The sequence below is a fragment of the Hemiscyllium ocellatum genome, chromosome 29 (genome assembly GCF_020745735.1).
Source record: "Hemiscyllium ocellatum isolate sHemOce1 chromosome 29, sHemOce1.pat.X.cur, whole genome shotgun sequence".
Taxonomy (NCBI): Eukaryota; Metazoa; Chordata; class Chondrichthyes; order Orectolobiformes; family Hemiscylliidae; genus Hemiscyllium; species Hemiscyllium ocellatum.
The window spans coordinates 46,744,734-46,771,741 of NC_083429.1; the positions used below are offsets into that span (position 1 = coordinate 46,744,734).

Sequence of the window (27,008 nt, forward strand, 5' to 3'; positions counted from 1 at the left end):
CAAAACATGTCCAGAAACCCTAGCCATTCACTTCAACCCCAGGGCATCAATGTGGACTTCAACAGTTTCCTCATTTTCCCTTCCCCCACCTCACCCTAGTTTCAAACTTCCAGCTCAGCACTGTCCCCATGACTTGTCCGGACTTGTCCGACCTGCCTAGCTCCTTTTCCACCTATCCACTCCACCCTCTCCTCCCTGACCTATCACCTTCATCTCCTCCCCCACTCACCTATTGTACTCTATGCTACTCTCTCCCCATCCCCACCCTCCTCTAGCTTATCTCTCCACTCTTCAGGCTCACTGCCTTTATTCCTGATGAAGGGCTTTTGCCTGAAACATCGATTTCGCTGCTCGTTGGATGCTGCCTGAACTGCTGTGCTCTTCCAGCACCACTGATCCAGAATCCCCTACATCAAAGATTTTTCAGAAATAACTGTCAGACTATTCAGACCCCTTGACATCATGGTAGCCCACAAACCCACCAACATACTAAAACAGCAGTTAATGAACTTGAAAGACCCTATACAGACAACAAGCAAAACTAATGTCATTTATAAAATACCGTGCAAGGACTGAAACAAACATACATTGGACAAACAGGCAGAAATCTAGCCACCAGGATACATGAACATTAACGTGCCACAAAACGACATGACTCTCTCTCACTAGTATCCTCACATAAGGATCAGGAAGGACACCACTTCGACTGGGAAAACACATCCATTCTCGGATAAGCCAAACAGAGACATGCACGAGAATTCTTAGAAGCATGGCATTCCAATTGGAACTCTATCAACAAACACATGAGTTAGACCTATCTACCACCACTGAGAAAAAGAACAGGAAATGACAACACTACAGGAAATGATGTCATCACAGGAAATGACATCATCAACCCAAAGAAACCCAAACATAAATAGAAAGCAGGAATTACGAAGAGTGCTTTGCTCGGAGGCCCACTGAAGATATTACCTAGTAGAGTGACAAAATGTCTGGAAATGAACCTTGCAGCTCAGCGAGCAAACCTACATCCAGAATCTCAACCTGAGTTACAAATCTTCTCAAAACTCGCTAACCTCATTTTCCACTTTGGAACTTGACAACCTCCTGGACACAATATCAAATTCAACAACTTTAGGGCTTCAGCTTCTCCCATGACCTGACATTAACCTTCCTAATGAAGGGCTTTGGCCCAAAATGTCGATTTTCCTGTTTCTTGGATGCTGGCTGACCTGCTGTGCTTTTCCAGCATCACTGTAATCCTGACTCTAATCTCCAGCATCTGCAGTACCCACTTTCACCTAATCTCCACAACCCAGGCCTTGTTCTAACATAGTCTACTGTTACACACAACCCCTTTTTAACAATTAACAGTTCCCATCAATACTATTCACTCTCCTATCCTGATGGTTAATCACTTCTTTGTCTGTCCAAGTGTCCGTCTCTCTCTCTCTGGGCTCTATCTCTACCTATTGTTTACTCCTTACCCCTTTCCCCACCAGCATTCCTTCCACTAACTCTGTCTACATTTCCCACCGCCTTGGGACAGCGGCCAATGTAACCAAACCCCCCCTCACTTTGGATAAACACCTTCCATCTGCCAGGAGATACTAGAGTTTGAAAACACATACCAACAGAGTTCAGAACAGTTTCTTTTGCGTGATTATCACACTTGTGAATGGACCCCTCATATATTCAAGTTAATATTTCTGTAAGCCTTCACTGTAGTTGTAACACTACATTCTGCATTCTGTTCTATTACTTTGATGTACTTATCTCATGTGTGATTTTCTGGATAGCAGGCAAAACAATACTTTTCACTGTATCTCAATACATGTGACAATAATAAATCAGAGACCAACTCACCTGGAGCAAGTGGGAAGTGACTACAACTCCCAGCATGCATGGCGCCGGATGGTGCGAGTGCGCATGTGCAACTGGCAGCGCACGCGCGCTCGCTCGTTGAGGCCTAGTCCGACCTGGAGCTTGATTGCGGACCCGGTCCCGGACATTGGGGGGAATGAAACAGGGAGAACGCTACCTCTTCACGCGGTGACACCGACTCTACTGGCATGGTGTGCGAATGTCACCTCCAGACGCCGAGTTTGTTTCCGTGCCGTGGGAGCTGACTTCATTCGGTTTGCCGCGTTTTCTCTGGTTCTTGTTGAATCCCCCCCCCCCCCCGATGTCGGCCCTGCCCACACTCCCCCTGCTCATCAACCTGAGCTGCTCGTTCCTGGGCTTCCTGGGAACCCTCATCCTCATCCCCGCCTTCAGGGAGCACTTCATCGCCGCCAGGCTCTATGGGATCGACCTCAACAAAACCTCCAAACAGCAAATGTGAGTGAGCCCGGGGGGGAGCCCGGGGGTGTGGGGGGCAAACCCACTGGGGGGAGGGGGGCAAACCCACTGGGGGGAGGGGGACAAACCCACTGGGGAGGGGGGACAAACCCACTGGGGGGAGGGGGACAAACCCACTGGGGGGAGGGGGACAAACCCACTGGGGAGGGGGGACAAACCCACTGGGGGGAGGGGGACAAACCCACTGGGGGGAGGGGGACAAACCCACTGGGGAGGGGGGACAAACCCACTGGGGAGGTAAACAGGGTGGGGACAAACCCATTTGGGGGGTGGGGACAAACCCATTTGGGGGGTGGGGACAAACCCATTTGGTGGGGGGGGGGGTAAACAGGGTGGGGACAAACCCATTGGGGGAGGGGGTGGGGTGAGAAACCCACTGGGGTAGGGTGGGAGAGGAGGGGGAAGGGAGGGCGAGAAACCCACTGGGGTGGGGGAAGGGTGGGTAGGAACCCACTGGGGGGAGGGGGGGACACTCTCACTAGGAGGGGAGGGACACTGTAAGGGAGACAGTCTGGGGAGGGTTAACCCTGGGGGAGGTGGGGGAGACACACTCTGGGGGTGGGGGGAGGAAGAGAGAGACAGTCTGGGGGGGTGTTAACCCTTGGGGTAAAACCTGGGGAGGGAGAGGTAAGACTCTGGGAAGATGGGGAGAGACCTTGGACAGAGCCTTGAGGGTGGGTGTGTGTGGGGGTGTGGGTGTGGGTGGGAGGGGGAAGCAGAGATTCAGGGAGTGGAGGCTTAGCCTGGGGAGGGAAGCTTAGGCTGGGAATGAGGAGCACAGCCTGCACATGGAATGGGAGGCATGGTCATGCCAGCCGTGAACAGTAATAGTTGGCACCAGGGTGAGTTGTAACCTGGTAGAGTGTTTCAACTGGAAAAGACTTGACTGAGGCAGGCGCCAGTGTTGCTATGCCTTCAGTGTGCATCATGTGCCACCAGTGTGACTGGTATAACACCAGAGAGCCTGATGTCAGTGGTGGACAAGTTGTTGGAGAGAATCCTGAGGGGCAGGATATCCATGTATTTGGAAAAGCAAGGACTGATTAGGGATAGTCAACATGGCTTTATGCATGGTAAATCATGTCTCACAAACTTGATTGATTTTTTTGAAGAAGTAACAAAGAGGATTGATGAGGGCAGAGCTGTAAATATGATCTATATGGACTTCAGTAAGGCGTTCGACAAGGTTTCCCGTATTAGACTGGTTAGCAAGGTTAGATCTCTCAGAATACAGGGAGAACTAGCCATTTGGATACAGAACTGGCTCAAAGATAGGTGGTGGTGGAGGGTTGTTTTTCCGACTGGAGGCCTGTGACCAGTGGAGTGCCACAAGATTCGTGCTGGGTCCTCTACTTTTCATCATTTACATAAATGACTTGGATATGAGCATAAGAGGTATAGTTAGTAAGTTTGCAGGTGATGCCAAAATTGGAGGTGTAGTGGACAGTGAAGAGGGTTACCTCAGATTACAACAGGATCTTGATCAGATGGGCAATGGGTTGAGAAATGGCAGATGAGTTTACTTTAGATAAATGTGAGGTGCTGCATTTTGGGAAAGCAAATCTTAGCAGAACTTATACACTTAATAGTAAGGTCCCAGAGAGTGTTATTGAACAAAGAGATCTTGGAATGCAGGTTCATAGCTCCTTGAAAGTGGAGTCACAGGTAGATAGGAAAGTGAAGAAGGCATTTGGTATGCTTTCCTTTATTGGTCAGAGTACTGAATACAGGAGTTGGGAGGTCATGTTGCTGCTGTACTGGACATTGGTTAGGCCACTGTTGGAATATTGTGTGCAATTCTGGTCTCCTTCCTATCAGAAAGATGTTGTGAAACTTGAAAGGGTTCAGAAAAGATTGACAAGGATGTTGCCGGGGTTGGAGGATTTGAGCTATAGGGAGAGGCTGAACAGGCTGGGGCTGTTTTCCCTGGAGTGTCGTAGGCTGAGGGGTGACCTTATAGAGGTTTCTAAAATTATGAGGGGCATAGATAGGATAAATAGACAAAGTCTTTCCCTGGGGTGGGGGAAGTCCAGAACTAGATGGCATAGGTTTAGGGTGAGAGGGGAAAGATATAAAAGAGACTTAAGGGGCAACTTTTTCATGCAGAGGGTGGAATGTGTATAGAATGAGCTGCCAGAGGATATGGTGGAGGCTGGTACAATTGCAACATTTAAGAGGCATTTGGATGGGTATATGAATCGGAAGGATTTGGAGGGATATGGGCTGGGTGCTGACAGGTGGGACTAGATTGGGTTGGGATATCTGGTCAGCATGGACAGGTTGGACCAAAGGGTCTGTTTCTGTGCTGTACATCTCTATGACTCTAATATTCTGAGTGTGTCTGTGCCAAGAGAATGAAGAAGAAAGAGAGACTCCCATTCATATTGCTATCTCCTTCATAAGTAGTCCCTCTGGATTGAGTATGACTCGCCACTACTGCAGTTCAACAGGTTTTGAGATAGCAGAAAAGTCGCTCATGTTGTCTGTGGACTCTTCTGTGTGGTGTTGATTGAGGGGTTGGTGAAATGGGTTATTTGGTGCACTCTATCCAATAGCCTGAAACCAATTCAATGAAGTCTTAATCTGTTTGGTGCTTTCCCGGATAAACCTAAATTCTGGTTAATCGTAAGCTCAGGTCATCCACGAATCCACAGGTGTGTTTGTTTGACGTCTTCAATTATGCTTTGAGGGCATCCCTAAAATGTTTCCCCACTATCCTCCTGAAATCTCCCCCTTGACTAAGTTCTAGTTGAGTGGTTGCTTTGGGATTCTGATGTCAGGTCCGTGAACTCCATATCTCACCTGGTGGTGCTGATCTCTGAGTAATTAGTACCTCATTGCTGGGTAAGTTAGCTTTCATTTATATCAGGCTTTTCATGACCAGCAGAAGCTTCAAAGAATTTACAGCAAATGAAATAATTTTCAAGCTGAGCCCACTTTAATATACTGTGTGAATGTGAATATCAGTTAATATAGTTCCACTTCTTGCTAAAGTATCCAAACTTTGGCAGGAACCGTTTCTATGAGGCAACTGTACATTACCAAGGTAATAGATGAGGTGGGATTTCAGACCTCCAAAGATTTTAAATGTGCAAAAGTCAACCCCTCCATTTTAACTCAAAATTTGGTCCTACCAAACTCATGTAAAAGTTGAATTTTCTTGGTAGTTGATCAGTCTATTTCAAAACGATCAGAAATTTATTGGTTGGGTGCTACAAATTTTGTATTTCTAGACATCTGATTGCTGAACATTATGTTTCTAAACACATCTCATGAATAATAATACACAAATGTAAGTAATCCATTTCGTGCCTGATAACTACTTTTCAGTAGCATCCTCGATTTGAGGATTAAAGAATCACCTTTGTATTGTAATTTTACACTGGGCCAGAACAAGGTGTGTCCCAGGTTTACCTCCGCCAAGATAGGGATTGAGCTCCTTGTAGCTGGTGTTGCTCTGATCCACATACTAGCCATATAGCCAAGGTAACTAACCAGCCATATTTCATTCTCCCATGCCTCAATACACTTGCCAGTATTGAAATGCAATGTTACATGTAACTAAAACAGGGAATGTCAATTTGTCCTGATGGGAGTGGAAAGGAAGGACTTGCATTTATAGAGTGACTTGAATGATCTTGTGATGGTCAAAAATGCTCTTTGCCAATGAAATAGTTTTTAAGTGTATTCACCGTTGTAATGTAGAACAACAAACATTACAGCACAGGAACAAGCCCTTCGGCCCTCCAAGCCCATGCTGATCCAGATTCTCTATCTAAACCTGCTGCCTATTTTCTAAGGATCTGTATCCCTCTCCTCCCTGCCCATTCATGTATCTGACTAGATAAATCTTTAAATGACGTTATCGTGTCTACCTCTACCACTCTGCTGGCAACGCATTTCAGACAACCACTGCCCTCTGCAGAAAAAACTTGCCACACATATCTCCCTTAAACTTTTCCCCTTTCATCTTGAACTAGTAAATGAGTTCCCCACTGTGGGGCAAAAGCTTCTTGCTGTCTACCCTGTCTATACCTCTCATGATTTTGTAGACCTCAATCATGTCCCCCCCCCCCAACCTCTGTCTTTCTAATGAAAATAATCCTAATTGACTCAACCTCTCTTCATACTAGGCAATGTCCCGGTGAACGTCCTCTGCACCGTCTCCAAAGTATCCACATCCTTTTGGTAACGTGGCGACCAGAACTATATGCAGTATCCCAAATGTGGCCAAACCAAGGTCTTATACAACTGTAACATGACCTGCCAACTCTTGTACTCAGTAACCAGTCCAATGAAGGAAAGCATGCTGTATGCTTTTTTGATCACTCTATTGACCTGCGTTACCACCTTCAGGGTACCATGGGCCTGAACACCCAGATCTACATGTAGGAAAAATGTCAGGTTGCTTACTAAACAGTGAGCAGATGTTCTGTTTTTAGTGTAAGTGTTATTCCATGCAGTATAGAGAACTCTCTTGCCCTTTTTCGCAACAGTGCTGTAGGATAATTTACATCTATCTGAAAAAGAAACAGGGCCTAATTTTAATAACACACCTGAAAGATGGCAGCTTTAACAGTGCAGCGCTCAGTCAGTACTGCAGTCGAATCTTAGCAGAGATTATGTGCTCAGCTCTCCAAAATGGGATTTAAACTTACAACTTTCTAATTCTGACATGTTACTTCAGCCTGTGAACCACAGTTGACACTTTTCATTGGCTAACGTTATTGATGTAATGTTAACTTTGCACATCACTGAAGGTATTAGGACTTTTTTGGGTTAATAAACTAAGCTGTCCTATCAAAGGAAACAAACACTGCAATATTTCGCAAAGTAATATGCTTTCAGCTCACTTCTCAATCATACAGCCAGCCTGGTAATGCTATAAAATTTTAACTCATGCTTGGATGCCTCTGTTCAAAACTATTTGTTAAAGAGTGACTTTTGTTCAGTTGCATTCCTGTTAAATTTCTGTTTATTTGTCTTGCAGCCCAGAATCCCAGGGAGTAATCAGTGGTGTTGTATTCCTCATCATTCTTTTCTGTTTCATCCCTGTTCCCTTTCTGCATTGCTGGGTGAAAGAGCAATGTATCAGCTTTCCTCATGATGTGGTAAGTTATTCGCTTCTGACCCACAAATGCCTCGTTTGTATGGATTGCTATCATATACCCTAAGCAGGTTTTCAGTATGCTATTCCTAACTCAGACAATGTTACCTTGTACCTCAAATACTTTAACAGCAATACTGGGTGGTCAAATCTGAAATTCATCTGTGATCTCCTCGAGACTGCACAAACACCAGAGGGACTGAGCAATGTTAATTCAGTTTAGTCCTTTGCATGACAAATATAATGGACAATTAGCGAGTTTTGAGAAGATTTGCAGCTCAGGTTGAGGTTCTGGATGTAGGTTTGCTCACTGAGCTGGAAGGTTCATTTTCGGACGTTTTGTCTCTATACTACGTAATATCTTCAGCGAGCCTCTGGACGAAGCACTGCTGGTGTTTCCTACTTTCTATTTATATGTTTGGGTTTCCTTGGGTTGGTGACATCATTTTTCTGTAGTGATGTCATTTCCTATGGTGATGTGATTTCCTGCTCTCTTTCTCAGGGGTGGTAAACAGGATCCAAGTCAATGTGTTTGTTGATAGAGTTCCGGTCGCAATGTCGTGCTTCTAGGACTTCTCGTACATGTCCCTGTTTGGCAGGTCCTAGGACGGGTGTGCTGTCCCAGTTGGGGTGGTGTCCTTCCTTATCTGTATGGATACTAGAGAGAGGGAGTCATGTTGTTTGTGGCTAGTTGATGTTCATGTATCCTGGTGGCTAGTTTTCTGTCTGTTTGTCCAATGTAGTGTTTGTTACAGTTTTTGCAAAGTATTTTGTAAATGACACTAGTTTTGCTTATTGCTCATTGGCTGTATAGGGTCTTTCAAGTTGATTAGCTGCTGTTTTAGTGTGTTGGTGGGTTTGATACAGATAAGGAAGGACACCACTTTGACTGGGACAATACATCCACCCTAGGACAAGCCAAACAGAGACATGCACAATAATTTCCAGAAACATGACATTCCAACCAGAACTCTATCAATAAACACATTGACTTGGATCCCATTTACCACCCCTGAGAAAAAGAACAAGAAATGGTGTCACCATAGGAAATGACATCACCGACCCAAGGAAACCCAAACATAGAAAGCAGGAACCATCGGCAATGCTTCGTCCGGAGGCTCACTGAACATGTTACTTAGTATGGTGACGAAATATATGAAAATGAACCTTCCAGCTCAGCGAGAAAACCTACATCCATAATGGAAAACAATTGACAAATCAAGCAACCATTTATGGTATTATATAATCTTATACGTTACAACAATGATACATTTCAAGATAATACCTCATGAACTGTAAAGCACGCAGTGGTCATAAAATTCACAATATAAATGCACATCCTTTATTATTATCTTGAGGTAACGTCCATGAGTTCCCAAAGCTTGTATGTATAATACCACATCAGTAATCTTCCTTGTTGTTTCAGTAACATGGAACTGGGTATGCGTCATCTGTGAACTTTTGACCATCCACCAGTGTCCTGTGCTCTCTGTCCCAGCAGTCACATTGCTGAACCGGTTCCTTTAACCAGACAGTTTTGTGCTCCCACATTTCTGATGTTGGGCTAAAAGAATTGATGTTAGTATTGAATTCCATCCCTAAGCTCCTCCACCTCATGTTCCTCCTTGATGACACTTCCTAAAGTCTATTTGTTGGACCAAGCTACTGGTCATCAGATCCACTATGTTCTAATGTGGCTCATTTGTTTTATCATGCTTGTGTGACATGTCTAAGATGTTCCATAAATATGAATTTTATTCATCATACCTGCAGCCTTATAAGGGGATGAAAGTTGTAGATTGTTGTTGTGAAAATGTTTTCTTCTCAATCTAAAAGAAGTTTACAGTCACCTTTTTACAAAGCTTTTGGTCACCTGTCCTTACATTCTTTCTATGTAACCTAATGTTAAGTTTTATCTGATGTGCCTGGGTTGGAGGGTTTTTGAGCTATAGGGAGAGACCAAATAGGCTGGGGCTGTTTTCACTGGAGTGTCAAAGGCTGAGGGGTGATCTCAGGTTTATAAAATCTAATAGGGTAACTAGACCAGGTCTTTTCCGTGGGTTGGGGGAGTTCAGAATTAGAGAGCATAGGTTCAGGATGAGAAAGGAAAGATTTAAAAGGGACCTAAGGGGCAAATCTGTCACACAAAGGGTGGTGCTTGTATGGAATGAGCTGCCAGAGGAAGTGGTGGAAGCTGGTATAATTGCAACATTTAAGAAACATCTGGATAGGTATATGAATAGGAAGGGTTTAGAGGGATGTGGGCCAGATGCTGGCAAATGGGACGAGATTAGGTTAAGATGTCTGGTTGTCATGGTTGAGTTGGATCAGAAGGGTTTGTTTCCGTGCTATACATCTCTGACTCTGACAGTTCTGAGTGTGTCTTGGAACATTAAAGGTGGTGTGTAAACACATACATTTATCATGTATTATAAATGTATTTGTCAAAACAAATAATATTTTTCACATGCTTGCCCCAATAAAAATTGTCTGAAGTATTTAGTTTTACAATGGTGTTGATAAATAGCAGACAAATTGAAAATTTTGACAAAAGCACTGTGGAACAGACATATTTTACCCAGAGTGCCATAAATTGGGGTGTCATGTAAAGACATGAGGCCTCATTGGGTATCCAGATGGTGTACATCGACTTCAACAGCTTCCTCATTTCCCCTTCCCCCACCTCATCCTAGTTTCAAACTTCCAGCTCAGCACTGTCCCCATGACTTGTCCGACCTGCCTAGCTCCTTTTCCACCTATCCACTCCACCCTCTCCTCCCTGACCTATCACCTTCATCTCCTCCCCCACTCACCCATTGTACTCTATGCTACCCTCTCCTCACCCCAACCCTCCTCTAGCTTATCTCTCCACGCTTCTGGGTCACTGCCTTTATTCCTGATGAAGGGCTTTTGCCCAAAACATCGATTTCGCTGCTCGTTGGATGCTGCCTGAACTGCTGTGCTCTCCCAGAACCACTAATCCAGAATCTGGTTTCCAGCATCTGCAGTCATTGTTTTTACCTCTACAATAAAACTCAGAAGACAGAAAAATGATGTCTAAATTGCATTAACTTGCCTCTTCGAGCATCTGGCAGTAGCATGAATAGAAACTGGCATTTCATAGAGATTTGTGCCGTGAATCACAGGAGAAAGAGAGACAAAGTATGAAGGCATTGCTAAAAATTTTTAATGCCGTAATTTTATTTGAATTTGTGTTCTCAGTTTGTACAGCTGATTGGTGCACTCCTTGCCATCTGCTGCATGATATTCCTGGGGTTCGCAGATGACGTCTTGAACTTGCAATGGAGACACAAGTTGCTACTGCCGACCATGGCATCCCTGCCCCTTCTCATGGTGTACTTTACCAACTTTGGTAATACCATGATTGTCGTGCCAAAGCCATTTCGCTTTCTTTTGGGTCTCCATTTGGACTTGGGTAAGTTCTGAATCTTGGAGTCTACTACATGCTAGCAGCATTATCATAGCAACATAGAAGATAGGAGCAGGACAAGGCCATTCGGCCCTTTGAGTCTGCTCTGCCATTCATCTCGATCTTGGCTCATTACCCAACTCAATAGCATAATCTTGCTTTTTCCCCATAACCTTTCATCCCATTCCCCAAGTGCTATAGCTAGCCATCTCTTGATGTTTTGGCATCATAGCTGCTGTTCAACTAAAACAAAAAGGGAGTTTACTTCACTTTTGATCTTCGCAGGTTTGTGAGAAACAGGTGTAGTATTTATTATAAGTCTGGTCTTTAGCATTTTCTATTGTTAATACACACAATAGTGCCAAGATTCTACTCTGTGGTAAATTTTATGTTTATAACAACATGGAATTAGTGAAGCAACTTCACAAAATGTTATGCGTCGACAAGCCAATCTGTTTCCCTTTTGTAAGCAATCATTATTGAACCCAAACTGTGTTAGGCTGGTCATTTACAGTTGGAGATTTATAATGGACATTAGCATTATAAATAGAGGTTGTTAAGGACCATTGCAATGTCAACTTGGTATGGGGGTGTGTGCGTATGTGTGTGTGTGGGGAGGTGTTGGTGACACTGCCACAGAGCAAAAGGAGGGTGGTATAGTGAATAATGGATCTAGCATGTAGTTACAGGATAGTAATCTCAAAGATAAAGTCAACATAGCCGATCATACCATATGAAAACATTAGAGAGATGACCAGTGATGGTTTAACTTAAAGTCGCCACACCTCCGATGAAGGGAGGGTCCTTCATGATGACCTCAGTCAATGCAGGAATTGAAACTGTCATCGCTGTGCCTCGCAAACCAGCTGTCCAGCTAACTGAGCTAGCTAACTCCCTAGTGATCTCAAAAGGGAAGTCGTGTGCAGGCAGACCAGTGAAGATGTATAACCTATATCAAGAAATTTTTATTCTGATTTTTGTTTGCTAGTTTTGCTAACATTGCATTTGGGTATGCATTGATATAGTCATGAGGCAGTATTTATATCTATTTTTAAGCGTATGCAGGAAATAATTCCTTTCACAAGTTAACTAGGATCATGCTTATTTAAGATCTATTTTAATTGGGAGTTAACCTGTTTTTGATGTAAAGCAATGTTGTAAGTTTTAATTTTTGGAGGGTCAGTAGATTTGAATACCAAATAAAATGGATTTTTTCCTCGATTGGACGCATCAAATAAACTCCTGTGTAAATATCCATCTCTCTGTTTATGTTGTACCCTTTCAGGAATCCTGTATTATGCATATATGGGAATGCTAGCAGTCTTCTGTACAAATGCTATCAACATTCTGGCAGGCATCAATGGCATTGAGGCTGGACAGTCTCTGGTGATTGCCATGTCCATCATTGTTTTCAATTTAGTCGAGTTAAATGGTAAGTTGACCAGAATGTGGATTTAGATGTTTCAGCCTCATGTTCTCGAAGGCAGGACTTTTTCATCTTACTTTATGTTTGGGGTTTGTGTTGTTCTTCCTGAATCCAGTTAATTGTTTTGATAATGCCATGATACTCTGCCCCTTTCCTCATATGGTCAGCTTATATAATGTGAAAGAGTGGATCCCATCATTTTCCAGTAAAAATTTGGAAGAATTGATTCCACGGCACGGTGGCACATTGGTTAGCACTGCTGCCTCACAGCGCCAGAGACCCGGGTTCAATTCCCGACTCAGGCGACTGACTGTATGGAGTTTGCACATTCTGCCCGTGTCTGTGGGGGTTTCCTCTGGGTGCTCCGGCTTCCTCCCACAGTCCAAAGATGTGCAGGTCAGGTGAATTGGCCATGCTAAATTGCCCGTAGTGTTAGGTAAAGGGGTAAATGCAGGGGTATGGGTGGGTTGCGCTTCGGCGGGTTGGTGTGGACTTGTTGGGCCGAAGGGCCTGTTTCCACACTGTAAGTAATCTAATCTAATCAAAAAAAATTCAGTATTTCAAATACCTTAACACTAAGATTTTAAGAGAACTTATTAACTAGATACAAAATTAGGTGCAATAATGATTCACAGAATAAAGATAAATTATGGAAGTGTTTTTTATCCTAATGTCATGTACCGTCTATGCTGGAGTACAACATAGGTTATCAGAATGATGCCTAGATTTCAGGGGTTAAGTTATGAGGAGAGCTGATACAGACTTATCTGGAAATTAGAGATTTAAAGGGTGATCTTATTGTAACCTTCAAGATATGAAGAGGAAAAGAGAGGGTAGATAAATGTTGGAGAATCTATAACTGAGGAACATGGTCTGAGAATTTGGGCTGAACTGTTCAGGAGAGATGCGAGGAAGCACTTCCATGTACAAAAGGTGTTAGCTGTTTGGAAAACTTTCGCAAATGACAGTAAGAATCAGTTGTTAGTTTTAAATCTGAGATAAATCTTTTTGTTTTGTTAGGCACAAGTATTAAGGGATATGGGCCAAAGGCAGCTGTATGGAGTTAGGCCACAGATCAGCCAGGATCTCATTGAATGGTAGAACAGGAAGGTTGGCCATTCAGCCTCTCCAATGTTCCTATCATAGGTTGAACTGTAGCTACTTGCTGCTTTATGGAGTTGCAAAACGTATGTTTTAGATAATGTTTCACCCTCGCCTTTTTTACACATTGACACTGGATGCTCTTTGAGTTGTAGCCATATTGCTGTCCTACAGAATCTGTATCTAGCCTGACGATCTTTGATGTTGAAATAAGGAATTAAAAAAGGACAGTGCTATATTCCCTTGCATTAACGTTCTTTGCACTTGGGAGCAAAAATACATTTTTAAAATCTGTAGATAAAGATCAGGAGGTTCAGAGACAATTTGATTTTTTTTTCTACGCCCAGAGGCTTGTGTGTATCTAGAACTCACTGCCTAAGAGGGTTCAGGCAGGAAGCTTCTCAACATTGTTGAAGTATTTAGATGAGTATCTGATAGACCAAACTGAAGACTACAGACGGAGTGCTGGAAAATAGGATCAGAGTAGATAAATGCTTGATGACGAGTGCAGACATAATGGCTGTATCTCTGCTGTAAAAAAAAACTTCAGGGATATGGGCCTTGTCTCTTATTAAAGACAATTGGCGGTGATTTCACCTGCAGGTCACAAAACTCCAGGCAAGGGGCAAGATCAAGAAAGTGGGACTTTAATGGTGACCTCACCTAGCTCGGGAATTGAACTATATGATTCTTTGATTCTACACTTTCTAAACTTTCACCTGAAAGATCATCAATCTGACTAAAATTGTTTTGGTCTCTACAGATGCCAGTAGACTTGGATATTTCCAGCATTTTCTACTTTAGATTGTATATTGCATTTCCACAGTAGTATTTTGACTGAGTATTCTTTAAAAGGGCAAAACATATAAAAACAAATTATTATTTAGACCATCAGGTTAAGAAATATGAACAGTAGTAGGCAGTTCGGCCCCTTGAGCCTGCTGTGCCATTCAATAGAATCATGGCCGATTCAACATTTCCCAAGTCCACTTTCCTGCCTGTTCCCTGTAACCCTTGATTTCTCCTACCAATCAAACATTTATCTACTTCAGCCTTAAATATACAAAAGGATTGTGTCCCCACAACTCTCTGTGGCAAGGAGGTCCAAAGACACACAACATTCTGCGAGAAGGAATTCCTCCTCATCTTAGTCTTTAATTTATGATGTTTCATATCAAAAAGGACACTCTCCGTTTAGACACATTTCCTATGTAGCAATGGCCAAAGCACAAAAAGAGAGTTAATTTTATATTAGATACTTTGGCTGATCTAAACTCTGTTTAAAAAACATTGTATAAACACCAAGCTCATTCTTTTATCATTTAACCCAAGATAAGCACAAACATTAGTGAAACTAACTACCAAATGTTAGATCCCTGATTTGTATTCTCGGCCAATCCTAGCCAGGGTGGTGCTATAGGTCAGGCAGTTGGTCTTCATTCCTGATGAAGGGCTCTGGCCCGAAACGTCGAATTTCCTGTTCCTTGGATGCTGCCTAACTTGCTGTGCTTTAACCAGCAACACATTTTCAACTTAGCTCTCTGAAGTCAGGGAGGGCAAAATTTTGAAGTCTCTCTTAGTTGTAATCTGCTACAGTACTGAGGAACGCAAGTCTGTGTAAGGTGAGGCCATAGTCAGATGGGGAGGCCCAGTGAAAAATAATAGAAGAAAAAAGTTTTGAAAAGACATTTTAAATAAAAAGACCGTGAGAGAAATAAGATGGATGGATTAAAGAAGGGAGTTCAAGTCAGATTGCAGTATAGCGATTGAGAGTATTTTCCCAGAGTGGAGCAAACTAGACCGGGATCAAGATCAGGGTCAAGAGTGACTGACTGAGGAAGGAGAAATAGCTGAGGAAGTCACCAAAGAACATTGGGACAGAGTATTGCTGTGAAAGAATTTGAACATTTATATAGCACCTTTTAACAATCCCAGGCTGCCAAAGTTTTACAAACAATTAAGTCCATCTGAAATATGATCACTGTTGCAGTGCAGAAAATGCAGGAGCCAATGTGATAAATAGCACTGTGATAATTATCAGATAATCAGGATATTGTTGGGTCAGGCCACCTGTGGAAAAATATCCTGTGAACAAATGGTTACATTAGATGATCAGTTTGGCTGAGCTAATCTAGGCTAGTTGGGTACCCATGGAAACACATTCCAACACCAGTTGGTGGAATAGATTTAAGAGGCTGAATGGCCTGGTTGCACTATGAATCAGTAGTCTCAAGATGAAGGAATTGTTTTGTTTTGGAAGTTTTTTTTCTTCCTAGAGTGTCAGAAAAGCAACATCTTTTAGCTGTAAATTCGTGTTGAGAAAAAAGAAAACAAATTTAAATGCAAATGGAATAAATATTAACAATTTTTGTTTTCTCCTTTTAGGTGACTACAAAGATGACCACATATTCTCCTTGTACTTCATGATACCATTTTTCTTCACCACTTTAGGGCTTCTGTACCATAACTGGTATGGTAACTTTTTACATTATGTTGTTTCACTTCACACAATTAACTCAAGGTACAGATGTACCCGATACTTGCAAGTATCAACTCAGGAAGTGTAGACTCATCAGCAATCATATTTGCAATGATGTTTTCTTTTTTCTGTGCATTTCTTGGACTCAGCCTTTTTCCTGCTCAATAAGTAAATTATGCATCAAACAAACCACATTCAAAAGGGAATATGAAGGTACAGAAAGGCAGCAATCATTTGCAAATAGAATGTTGCAGCTAGTGACCATCAGAACACCAAGATAAGTTCAATTCTTAAAGCTCCTTTAATGTATAAAATTGATTTCAAAATAAAAAGTTACAGCACAAAATTGGGCAGTTCGGACCAACTGGTCAGTACTGATCTTCATTACCACAGAGTCGCCTCCCAAATCTATTTCATCCAACTTTATCTGCATATCCTTTTTTCTTCTTATTTTCTTCATGTATTTTGCTGGCTTCACATTAAAGATGCCTCCTGTTTGTCCCAGCCATCTCGACGTGATTGAGAAAACAAATTGCTCTTCAATTTCTTATTGGATTTATTAGAAACTAACTTCTACGTAAAGACCTTTGGATTCCTTGCAAATCTGCAAAGCAATTTGCTTGTATTTGCATATCGTAGTTGTTTTAAATGAAACTAGCTATTCGAGTCCCAAGTGGGATGACATCTGCAGAATATCTGTTCTATTAGAGGAAATACTTTTTTTTAATAAGGAATCTATTATTTAGAACAGTTAATTTCAAGCACTTGCATGTGAGAATGATTTGCCAAGTATTGAAGCAATCCTGGAGATTCCCAGTTTCATTACTTCGGTATACCTGTCAAGCGAGGAACCTAGAAACATGCAGGCTATTCAGCTCCTCAAACCTATTCCACTGTTCTAGATCACAGATGATCATCTACCTCAATGACATATTCCCATGCCATTCCTATCTACCTTGATATCATTAGTAATTACAAATCTGTCAATCTTTGACTTGAATTTATTTAATGGCCCAAGTTTCTATAGCTCCCTCGTGTGGAGAATACTAAATATACCCCATCTTTTGAGTGAAGAAACTTTTCCCTATCTGAATCCAAAATGGCTTACTCATCCCATACTCTGAGATTGTGTGTTATATGCAGTGGAAGAGAAATGTTTTTGAATAGTGTAAATGTCCACATTTTCAGTGAGAGTTTTATTTTGGTTAACTATGCTCCATAAAACTTTCATCCCACTGTTCTTAAAAAATACTTTCTCATCACATTGTTTTCTGAAATGTTAATACACACCTTAGAAGCTAAGTCTCATGGTTCAGAGTTAGTGTCCCTATCACTACCTAAATAAAACGTTATCTGACTGTTTACTATATATGATCAATTCGCATCCAATCACCTCTTAATTAACATCATCAACCTGTTCCCTCAATGTGTAAGGTCTCGGGCATCACGTCAGACCATATACAATGATAACAGTGTCCTCTGGCTCTGGACTTATCCACCTCAATCAAATGAAACATCTGCATTTGTCCCTTTTTATGAATTTTAAGTTTCTATGAGATCATCTTTCAGTTTTCTATACTTTAGAGAATACAGGCCCAGTGTCCTCAATGCTGCCGTCTCAAGAATTAATTGGTGAAACTTCTCTGCACTTCCTCTGTGATAAGTATATTCTTCTTTAGGCATTGGACCAAAACTGCACACAGTACTCCAGGTGCAGTCTCAGCGGATTCTAAACAATTGAAGCAAGATATATTCTGTCTTGTGATAAAGGCCAACAGACCAATAGTCTTCCAGATTGCCATCTCTGCCTGGATGTTAGCTTTTAGTGAGTTATGTACAAGGCAACCCAGGTTGTTAGCACATTAACACTCCCACACACTCATCCTTTAAGGAATACTCCACACTAATGTCCCCACAGCTGCTCCAATGTTCCACTTACACCAATCGGCATGATTTACTTCAGTTCTGGTCTCTGCTGCGCACGTAACTTAGAGGTCCACGCAGAAGAAGAAAATATTAGAAGGAACACTACTCTACACCTTTTCTCCTCCTACCAAAATGGATAACCTCACATTTTCCTTCTGCCATATTTTGCCCACTCACTCAGCTTGTCACAATCCCTTTGAAATGTCTCCCTTCATCCTCACGCACATGTCCCCACTTAATTTCCTGTCAGTTCCAACATTAAACTTAGTTGCCATACCCAAATTATTGATTTCAGAATGTGAACAGTTGGGGCCTAAGCACCAATGGATGCAGTACCCCACCAGTCACAGCATATCACCCTGAAAATAGCCTATTTATTCTTATTCTCATGTTACTATCATTAAATATATTACCCCTAACCCATGTGCTGTAATCATGTGTACTAACCTCTGTGGAGCTTTATTGAAAGTAGTCTGAAAATTCAAGTACTGTACTCAAAGGACAGTCATGCTTTTTATGCCCACATATTGTGAAAGTTGCATTTTTTAAAATCCCTTTTGCAACTGGTAAGTGTAAGGAAAATCCAACTAAATGGATTGTCATGTTATGCTTCCATATCCCTTTGTAGAAGGCAGAGACTGCAGCAAAAAATGGAAAACCTTTAAAAAGAAACTGAATATGGGATCACTGCATGTGTACACCTTCAGAACAGAGGGGGATTAGGCAGTCAAAATTCCTTACTCCACTGTGATTTACTCTTCATGTTGGATATTTGGAGATGTGTTGCAGTTTGTTGGTAGTGTGGTGGCCCAGTGGTTAATACTGCTGTCTCACAGCACCAGGGACCTGGGTTCAATTCCCCCTTCGAGTAACAGTCTATATGGAGTGTGCACATTCTCCCCATGTCTGCGTGCATTTCCTCTGGGTGCCCCGGTTTACTCCCACAGTCCAGAGATGTGCAGGTTAGGTTGATTGGCTGTGCTAAATTGCCCATCGTGTCCAGAGATATCCAGGCTAAGTGGATTAACCATGGAAAAAGGATTAGGGTTGGGTGCTGTTTGGAAGGTCTGTGTGGACTTGATGAGTTGAATGGCCTGCTTCCACATTGTTGGAACTCTATGACTCTATTTTATGAAAGCTGTTTTGACTTGTACTCCTTCATGTGCTGCAGGTATCCTTCTAAAGCCTTTGTGGGCGACACTTTCTGTTACTTTGCGGGAATGACATTCGCAGTGGTTGGGATCCTTGGCCACTTCAGTAAGACCATGATGCTGTTCTTCATCCCTCAGGTGCTCAACTTCCTCTATTCAGTGCCTCAGCTCTTCCGTATCATTCCATGCCCACGACACAGACTGCCAAGGTACATGCGCGTTTACATACCAGATATACATTTGTACGAACTGGAAAATGACTCTCTGTTAGGAAACAGCTATTTCTGTGTGCAACCTGTTGGTGAACCTTTGTGAACCAGTTAATTATAAGGAATGTAGATAAGGCCACTGAGAACTTTTTGAAGGAGCACAAAATAGTTTAAATACATTGTCAGTATCAAATGTTAAACTTCAAATGCTTAAACTTGGTAGGTTGGGATTTCAACTGCTTTTTGCATATGTAACCATGAATTTGTCTTAGATACTGTGTAAATATGTCTATAAATAGATCTTGTATTACGTATCCAGGATATGACATATGTGCTGGAAAAGAATGCATTATACAGATTTTACTTCTCTGCTTTCACATCCAGATTAGATCCTCGTACTGGAAAACTGGGAATGAGTTATTCAACGTTCAAAACTAAGGATTTGCCTAGACTTGGAGATTTCATATTAAGGGTACTTGTTTTATTAACTGCTGTGTTTTCTATGGCCTTGGTTGGGGGTGGAATGTCTTTGTAACTGCAGTTATCATTGTGACCTGAACAAGGTTATTGCACCATGGTGGGGAGGAAGTAAATTTAACAGGGGTTCTTGAAAGCCACACCAACACTGGAGGAAAAATTGGGAAAAGCTACCTATTAATTTCCATACTGGGAGCTGGCAATATTGCCAATTCAAAAGATGCAAATATAATGAACATTTTGCCATCTTTGTATGTGTGTATGTTTTTGTCCCTCTTTGGACTCCCTGCTGTTGGACTCCCACCCAACCATGTTGCTGGAAGGAGTTTTGTTTTTGCATGTGAGGGAAGAGAAAACTGCTTCTCTATGTAAAGTTGAGCCAAATTTGGTTTGGAAACACCCCATTTAGTTCCTTAGCAATTTTTGCTTTAGAACAAAATGTATTTCCTTGCAACAAATCCAAGTCCTAATGCTGTGAAATACAACCAGTGTCACTTCTGTTTAAATCATGTTAATCGAATGTAGTTATCACATCTGCCTGAAACCTTCTGCATTCAAAAAACAAGATACTGAAATTAAAATGGAATAGCCTTCACATGCCACCATTATGTATTCAACAATAAGAAGAGTCCTGTTAGTTGTCTGAAGTAACCGTGAAGGTGAAGTCGCAGGTAGATAGGATAGTGAAGAAGGCATTTGATATGCTTGCCTTTATTGGTCAGAGTATTGAGTACAGGAGTTGGGAGGTCATGTTGCAGCTGTACATTACATTGATTAGGCCACTGTTGGAATATTATATACAGTTCTGGTCTCCCTGCTATAGGAAGGATGATGTGAGATTTGAAAGGGTTTGGGAAAGATTTACAAGAACGTTGCCAGGAATGGAGGGTTTATATTATAAGGAGAGGCTGAATAGACTGGGGCTATTTTCCCTGGAGCAATGGAGGCTGAGTGATGACCTTATAGAGGTTTAGAAAATCATGAGGGGCATGTATTGGGTGAATAGGCAAGGTCTTTTCCCTGGGATGGGAGAGTCCAGAATTAGAGGGCATAGGTTTAAGGTGAGAGGGAAGATGGGACCTAAGGGGCAACTTTTTCACACAGAGGGTGATACGTGTATGGAACAAGCTGCCAGAGGAAGTGATGGAGGCTGGTACAGTTGCAACATTTAAAAGGCATCTAGATGGATATGTGAATAGGAAGGGTTTAGAAGCATCTGAGCCAAGTGCTGGCAAATGGGATCAGATTGGGGCAGCACGGTGGCTCGGTGATTAGCACTGTTGTCTCTCAGCACCAGGGACCTGGGTTCGATTTCGGCCTTGGGTGACCGTCTGTGTGGAGTTTTCAGATTCTCCCATGTCTGCATTGGTTTCCTCTGGGTGCTCTGGTTTCCTCCCACAATTCAAAGATGTGCAGGCTAGGTGAATTGACCATGCTAAATTACCCATAGAGTTCAGGGATGTGTAGATTTGGTGCTTTAGCAGGAGTAAATGTAGAGCTATGGGATAGAGGAATGGGTCTGGATGGGTTAATCTTCAGAGGGTCGGTGTGGCCTTGTTGGGCCAATGGGCCTGTTTACACACTGTAGGGATTCTATGATTAATTTAAGATACCTGGTTGGAAAGGACAAGTTGGCCTGAAGAATCTGTTTCCATGCTATACTGTTCCATGACTCTTTGTGCTTGTGCTATTGTAAATGAAGTGTTTGAGATATGCTGAGGTTTCATGTAAATATAAGTTCCTTTTGGGTTAAAGTGACAGATATTGCGCAACCGTATCTGTGTCAAAAGGATGTCCAATGACTTGAATGTAAAAAGTGAGGCTGACACTCTAGTGCAGCACTGAGGGAATGCAGCAACCAGAAACAGCATCTTTCTATTGAGGCCCTTTTTACCTATTCAGATGTAATGATATTTCAAAGAAAAGTAGGGGAACTATCTCTATATATAAAAATAGAAAATTCTGGAGAGACTCTGTAGATCTGGCAGCATCTGTGGAGATGATGCTGCCATCATTATCATTTCAAGTCCATTTGAAGGGTGATATCAGTCTTCAAATGTTAACTCTGTTCCTCCATGGATGCTGCCAGACCTGCTGAGTTGCTCCAGTAATTTCTGTTTTTATTTGAGTATTTGTGTTCACAGTATTTTATGGAGAAAGTGAGGTCTGCAAATGCTGGAGTATCAGAGCTGAAAAAGTGTTGCTGGAAAAGCGCAGCAGGTCAAGCAGCATCCAAGGAACAGGAATTCGATGTTTCGGGCATAAGCCCTTCATCAGGAGGGCTTATGCCCGAAACGTCGAATTTCCTGTTCCTTGGATGCTACCTGACCTGCCGCGCTTTTCCAGCAACACATTTTCAGTTCACAGTATTTTAGTTTGATTTGAGATGCCTGACTGTCTTTGTCAATTTTTATCTCTCAGTCAACATGACTAAAGCAGATTATCTAGCAGTTATTGAGTTGCTTTTGTGGAAGTTTGTTACATGCATTTCCTATGTTACAACACTGAAAACATTTTAAACTATAACATTTATTGTCTGTGTAGCACTTAGTGCCTTAGCTACTTGTCACGGTAGAAATTCAATTTATTTTTCTTTTAATTTAACCCATCATTTTCCTCCTGATGTTGGGTTTGCTAGTTACTGATTTAGTAGACAAAGCATCAATTTATTTTAGTTAATGTTATTGTACTATTATCTACACACTACTGCCAGATTTTTATTTTATGTAGACACTTTTGTTCAGTAATTTCGACCTAGACTTGTAAATCTGTTTGCTTGATTTGATTTTGACTACTTGTAGAAAGTTAATGCTGTTTGCACCACAGTGATTTGGTTGTATGTGATCAGTATTTAAAATTACAAGTTAGAGAATAAATAAAAATGTACTCCCTAAACGAATGAAATTTGTGTTTACCCAAAGTGAGACAAATCAACACAAGGCACCTTTCACAATGAGAGACCTAGCTAATCTCACCCAATGAGCCAATCACAGATAATCAGACCAAAATCATGTGGAGGGACACCTTTCTTTAAAATAGCGGGGAAGCAGTGAAAACTTCATTTTGGGAATGAATGCTAACACTGTTTCTTGTAGGTGGCTGAAAAATTCCATTTGGCAGAAGTGACTCGTGGAATTGGAGACAACAAAGAGTACATACAGTGCAACAACCTCACTCTGCTAAACTTCGTATTAAAGCTGATTGGCCCTACACATGAGAGAACCCTGACCATTATACTTCTGTTCATCCAGGTGAGAGTTGCTGCAGGCAACAAAAATCTTGCACCAATTCAACTTAATCAGTAGAGCAGATGGAAGATATTTTAAAGTGTTGTTGCTATGGAGACAAAGTTGCTATGGACAACTTTAGTGGTTTCTTATAATTTTGCTGTAATAATCTGTGTAAATACGTACACATTTGTCAAATTCACCAAAGGTAGATGTTGTGTCCTGTGAACGTGAACAAAACCCATTACTTTCAGTTCACCACAGTCAGTCAATAAGTGGAACAGACTTTTTTTAATAAGTATAATTGGCTTTAGGACAACAGGGTAGAAATCAGCCTTTTGCAGGATTGTAATGTTTGGTGATACAGCAAACTTTGTTTAACTAGAAATAATGAACCAGCACTCTCAACAAAGTGGCCAAAACTAAATACCAGTAAAAAATGAGGTCTGCAGATGCTGGAGATCACAGCTGCAAATGTGTTGCTGGTCAAAGCACAGCAGGCCAGGCAGCATCTCAGGAATAGAGAATTCGACGTTTGGAGCATAAGCCCTTCATCAGGAATAAGAGAGAGAGAGCCAAGCAGGCTAAGATAAAAAGTAGGGAGGAGGGACTAGGGGGAGGGGCGATGGAGGTGGGATAGGTGGAAGGAGGTCAAGGTAAGGGTGATAGGCCGGAGTGGGGTGGGGGCGGAGAGGTCAGGAAGAGGATTGCAGGTTAGGAGGGCGGTGCTGAGTTGAGGGAACCGACTGAGACAAGGTGGGGGGAGGGGAAATGAGGAAACTGGAGAAATCTGAATTCATACCTTGTGGTTGGAGGGTTCCCAGGCGGAAGATGAGGCGCTCCTCCTCCAACTAAATACCACACATTTACTGTATTACCACAATCTATTGTGACATCTGAGTAGTCTGTGTTCTAGTCCTTTGAGGATGTGAGTGAAAATGTTTTTTGCTGCTGATTTTTATTATTATTCATGTGATTTATGCTGTCAAGTATAATAGTGATGTGCATAGCCCCCCTCCATTACAATCATTCCAGCAAAGCTTGTTGTCTTTTTGAGCAGATCTTCCAAATTCTAGTCAGAAAACTTTGCCCTGAATGCATGCATTAATAAAATTTGCGAAAAAATTGGTTTTATGACCCCTGGAGATTGAGTTTTGTTTCCTGTCTATGGACTGGCTGCAATTAACAATAGAGGAGACGAGAGCTAAAGGACAGTTTAAGAGTAAATTGCCTGTTTTAGGACAAAAAAAAAGGTGACATTAGACTCTAAATCATTAGTCTGTAGAATTCTCTTCAGAGGAGATAGGATCATTGGATATATTTATTCAAGGCAGAGTTTTGTAGACTTTGGAAAAGGTAGTACGTGGTTATGAGGCAAGGGCAAATTGGAAAGTGAAGTGAACCAGATCAGCCATGATTTTATTGAATGATGGAGCAGGTTAAAGGCTGAATAGCCTCCTCCTGGTATTAGCTCCTACGTTTTTAACTGCTGCATTTAATTATCTGTGGCACCTATTTGATTAAATATGTTAAATCAAATGCATTTTATATTTGTTCAACTCGACAAAAGATTCAGGGACACAAACCAATTTGAATGTTTTGCTGTTTCTGTGCTTTTAACCTTGCGTTTGTCTTCTCACTCTCAACATCCAGGTCACTGGAAGTGCGTTTGCTTTCATGGTCCGTTATCACCTGGTCCGCTGGTTTTACGATGTTTGATTCTGAATCAAAAATACTTGAAATATAGTACGGATTATTCCTATTTTGGGAGTGAGCTATTTTCCTTATTCCCCCTTACTACACCAACTCAGGGGATACTGGAGAGTTAATCACTGCTCTAGATGAATGTTTTTTTTTGTCTGTTTTAAGTATCTATTGTCTCATCTTACATAATGTGCCCAAGAATTAAGTTTGAAGATTTTCGGTTCCATTTCCTTAGAAATTTTAGGAATCAGTTGATGGTATAAGGAAGTTTCTGTTCATGTATTTTAAGGGATCACTTGAAATAATATGGCAAGATGTTTTCTCCAGTTAGTGGGGATAATTTAAATTCAATGTAAATTTTCCCTGAGCATGCACTTGGTGTATTGCACACCTCATTGATATATGTTCCTGTAGAATTCAGTGCAATATTTAAGGACTTTAGTTTGCTTTACAGTGGGTATAGTATTTTGAACACCTTAAAACCAGAAGTCTTTGTCATCTTCAGACTAATTCTTACCTTCAATCTTCTTTGTTCTAGTGATTCTGGACTCTAATGTGCTGTAAGGCACAAGCTCCTGTATTATTGCACTTCCCTGTTTAGACTTGGAAGTTTAGCATCCTGAATTAAATTCAGCCATAAAATATCTTTTCCAATTCCTCAACAGTGTTAGCATTTAAATAGTGTCTGTCATTGTTCGTGCACTGGATCTTTGAAGGAATGAAGAATTTGAGAACCAAGAACAGTCCTCACTTAGACAATAGTGTACACTGGCAGTAAGTGAGGAGAAAGCCCATTCATATACCCGAGCCTTCTCCCAAAGAATGTGCAGCTTGAAATTTTGAATATGGTGTGACCAAATATTAAAATGACTCTATTGTCAAAACACTAGATATGATATCAGAGGGTATGTCTGCAGGCTTATGCAACAGGCAGCATCCATTTTATAATTTCAGGAAAATATAAAAGCAAACACAGGTGAAAAGGGTACAATGCAATCTGGTTAGGTGACCCATTCTCCGGTGACTCTTACAACTTTCCAGAATATGCAAACATTTTGGCAATGTCTACAATACAGTGTTTACAACTCTTGCAGGATCGGTCAAAGATAATAACCTGGCCAGAATGCTGGTGAAATTGCCATCCTGATTTAAAAGGCAAATTGCATTCAAAAGGTAACGGTGGTCAAGCAGCTGCAACAAAGTGGTTTGTACATTTAAGGCATGTGATATTCCCAAATGCCATTGGCTGGTAATGAGTCTGCTTTCGGCAGTCTGTTGCCAAGGGTAAAAATCCAAAGAAATTGCTTGCCACTTAAACAAAATACCGTGGATGCTAGCAATCCAAACTGATGTCAGAAAATGGAAGCATTCAGGCAATATTTGTGAAGAGGGAAACTGAGTCAATATGTTTAGGCTGGTCATCCTGAAGTATTGACTTCATTTCTGTCTCCACAGATGCTGCGAGACCTGCAGATTGTTTACAGCATTTTTGGTTTTAATGCTATTGTTTAGTTTTTTTTGTGTTGGGAAAACCAAGTGTTATACATGGAGACTGGGAATGAATGTATGAGCAAAGCATACAGTGCATGAAAGTCAAAGAAATGTTGCTTTGAAATACATCTAGCATGCTTCAGGTGCTAGTAATTTTTTTTAACATTTTGGAATTCAAATCAACCTGTAACCAACTTATTTGAAAATGCATAAAATTATTATGTTGGTCTTGATGGTACACACTAATAACTAAGCTGAATTTGGCACTGTTATTTACTCTTAATTTGCATCAGAAGCAGAAATCCTGTTGTCTGGATATTTTGAGTCTGAAAGAGACACTTTTCACTGTGAAGATGAGCTGTTGCAGGCTATGCACATGGTTACTGAAGTTATCTACCTACTGTTTATAAGTCCTTTGTGTGAATAATTCACACCTTTGTTCAATTGCTGTTGATGTGGTATGACGTCAGTTCAGTGCATGGTAACTGAAAAGATTAATGAATGAATAATTGATTAAAGTGCAAGAGCATATTGCTTTTTATGTGCTAGATTATACGAATTGTGTGCGAGTGTATAATTGAGACTCGGATACTCTGAAATTTGGTTAATATAAATGGCAAACATGAGTCTGAGATTGTGACTTCAGTATCTAAATAAAATCTTTAAAGAAAGGAACTAGTAAGAGCATTTTTTAATGATCCAATAACATGGAATTCAAAATGGAATAATTTTGCAGTGCGTTATCAAGTGAGGTATAAGTGAGTATTGAGTATGAGTTTTGTTCTGAGGTGAAACAAAAAGAAATCCTTGTATTTGTAGCTTTTCTCCAACTGGTCACCTCAAAATACTTCACATCCAACATGGAAATAGGTAATTTTGCTCTTTGAACCTTTTCAGTCAGTCAATAAGATGACGGCTA

At 41.4% G+C, this 27,008-nt stretch overlaps 1 protein-coding gene across 1 annotated transcript; it reads left to right on the plus strand.

Moving 5' to 3' along the window:
* The first annotated feature begins 1,943 nt into the window (after positions 1-1,943).
* dpagt1 (dolichyl-phosphate (UDP-N-acetylglucosamine) N-acetylglucosaminephosphotransferase 1 (GlcNAc-1-P transferase)) lies at positions 1,944-26,725 on the plus strand. The gene is made up of 9 exons (XM_060846913.1): positions 1,944-2,340; positions 7,352-7,472; positions 10,691-10,904; positions 12,184-12,330; positions 15,811-15,895; positions 19,002-19,190; positions 19,575-19,662; positions 22,763-22,918; positions 24,548-26,725. Exons 1-9 carry the CDS (start codon positions 2,084-2,086, stop codon positions 24,611-24,613), a joined length of 1,323 nt encoding a protein of 440 aa, XP_060702896.1. The 5' UTR covers positions 1,944-2,083; the 3' UTR covers positions 24,614-26,725.
* Positions 26,726-27,008: the final 283 nt, after the last annotated feature.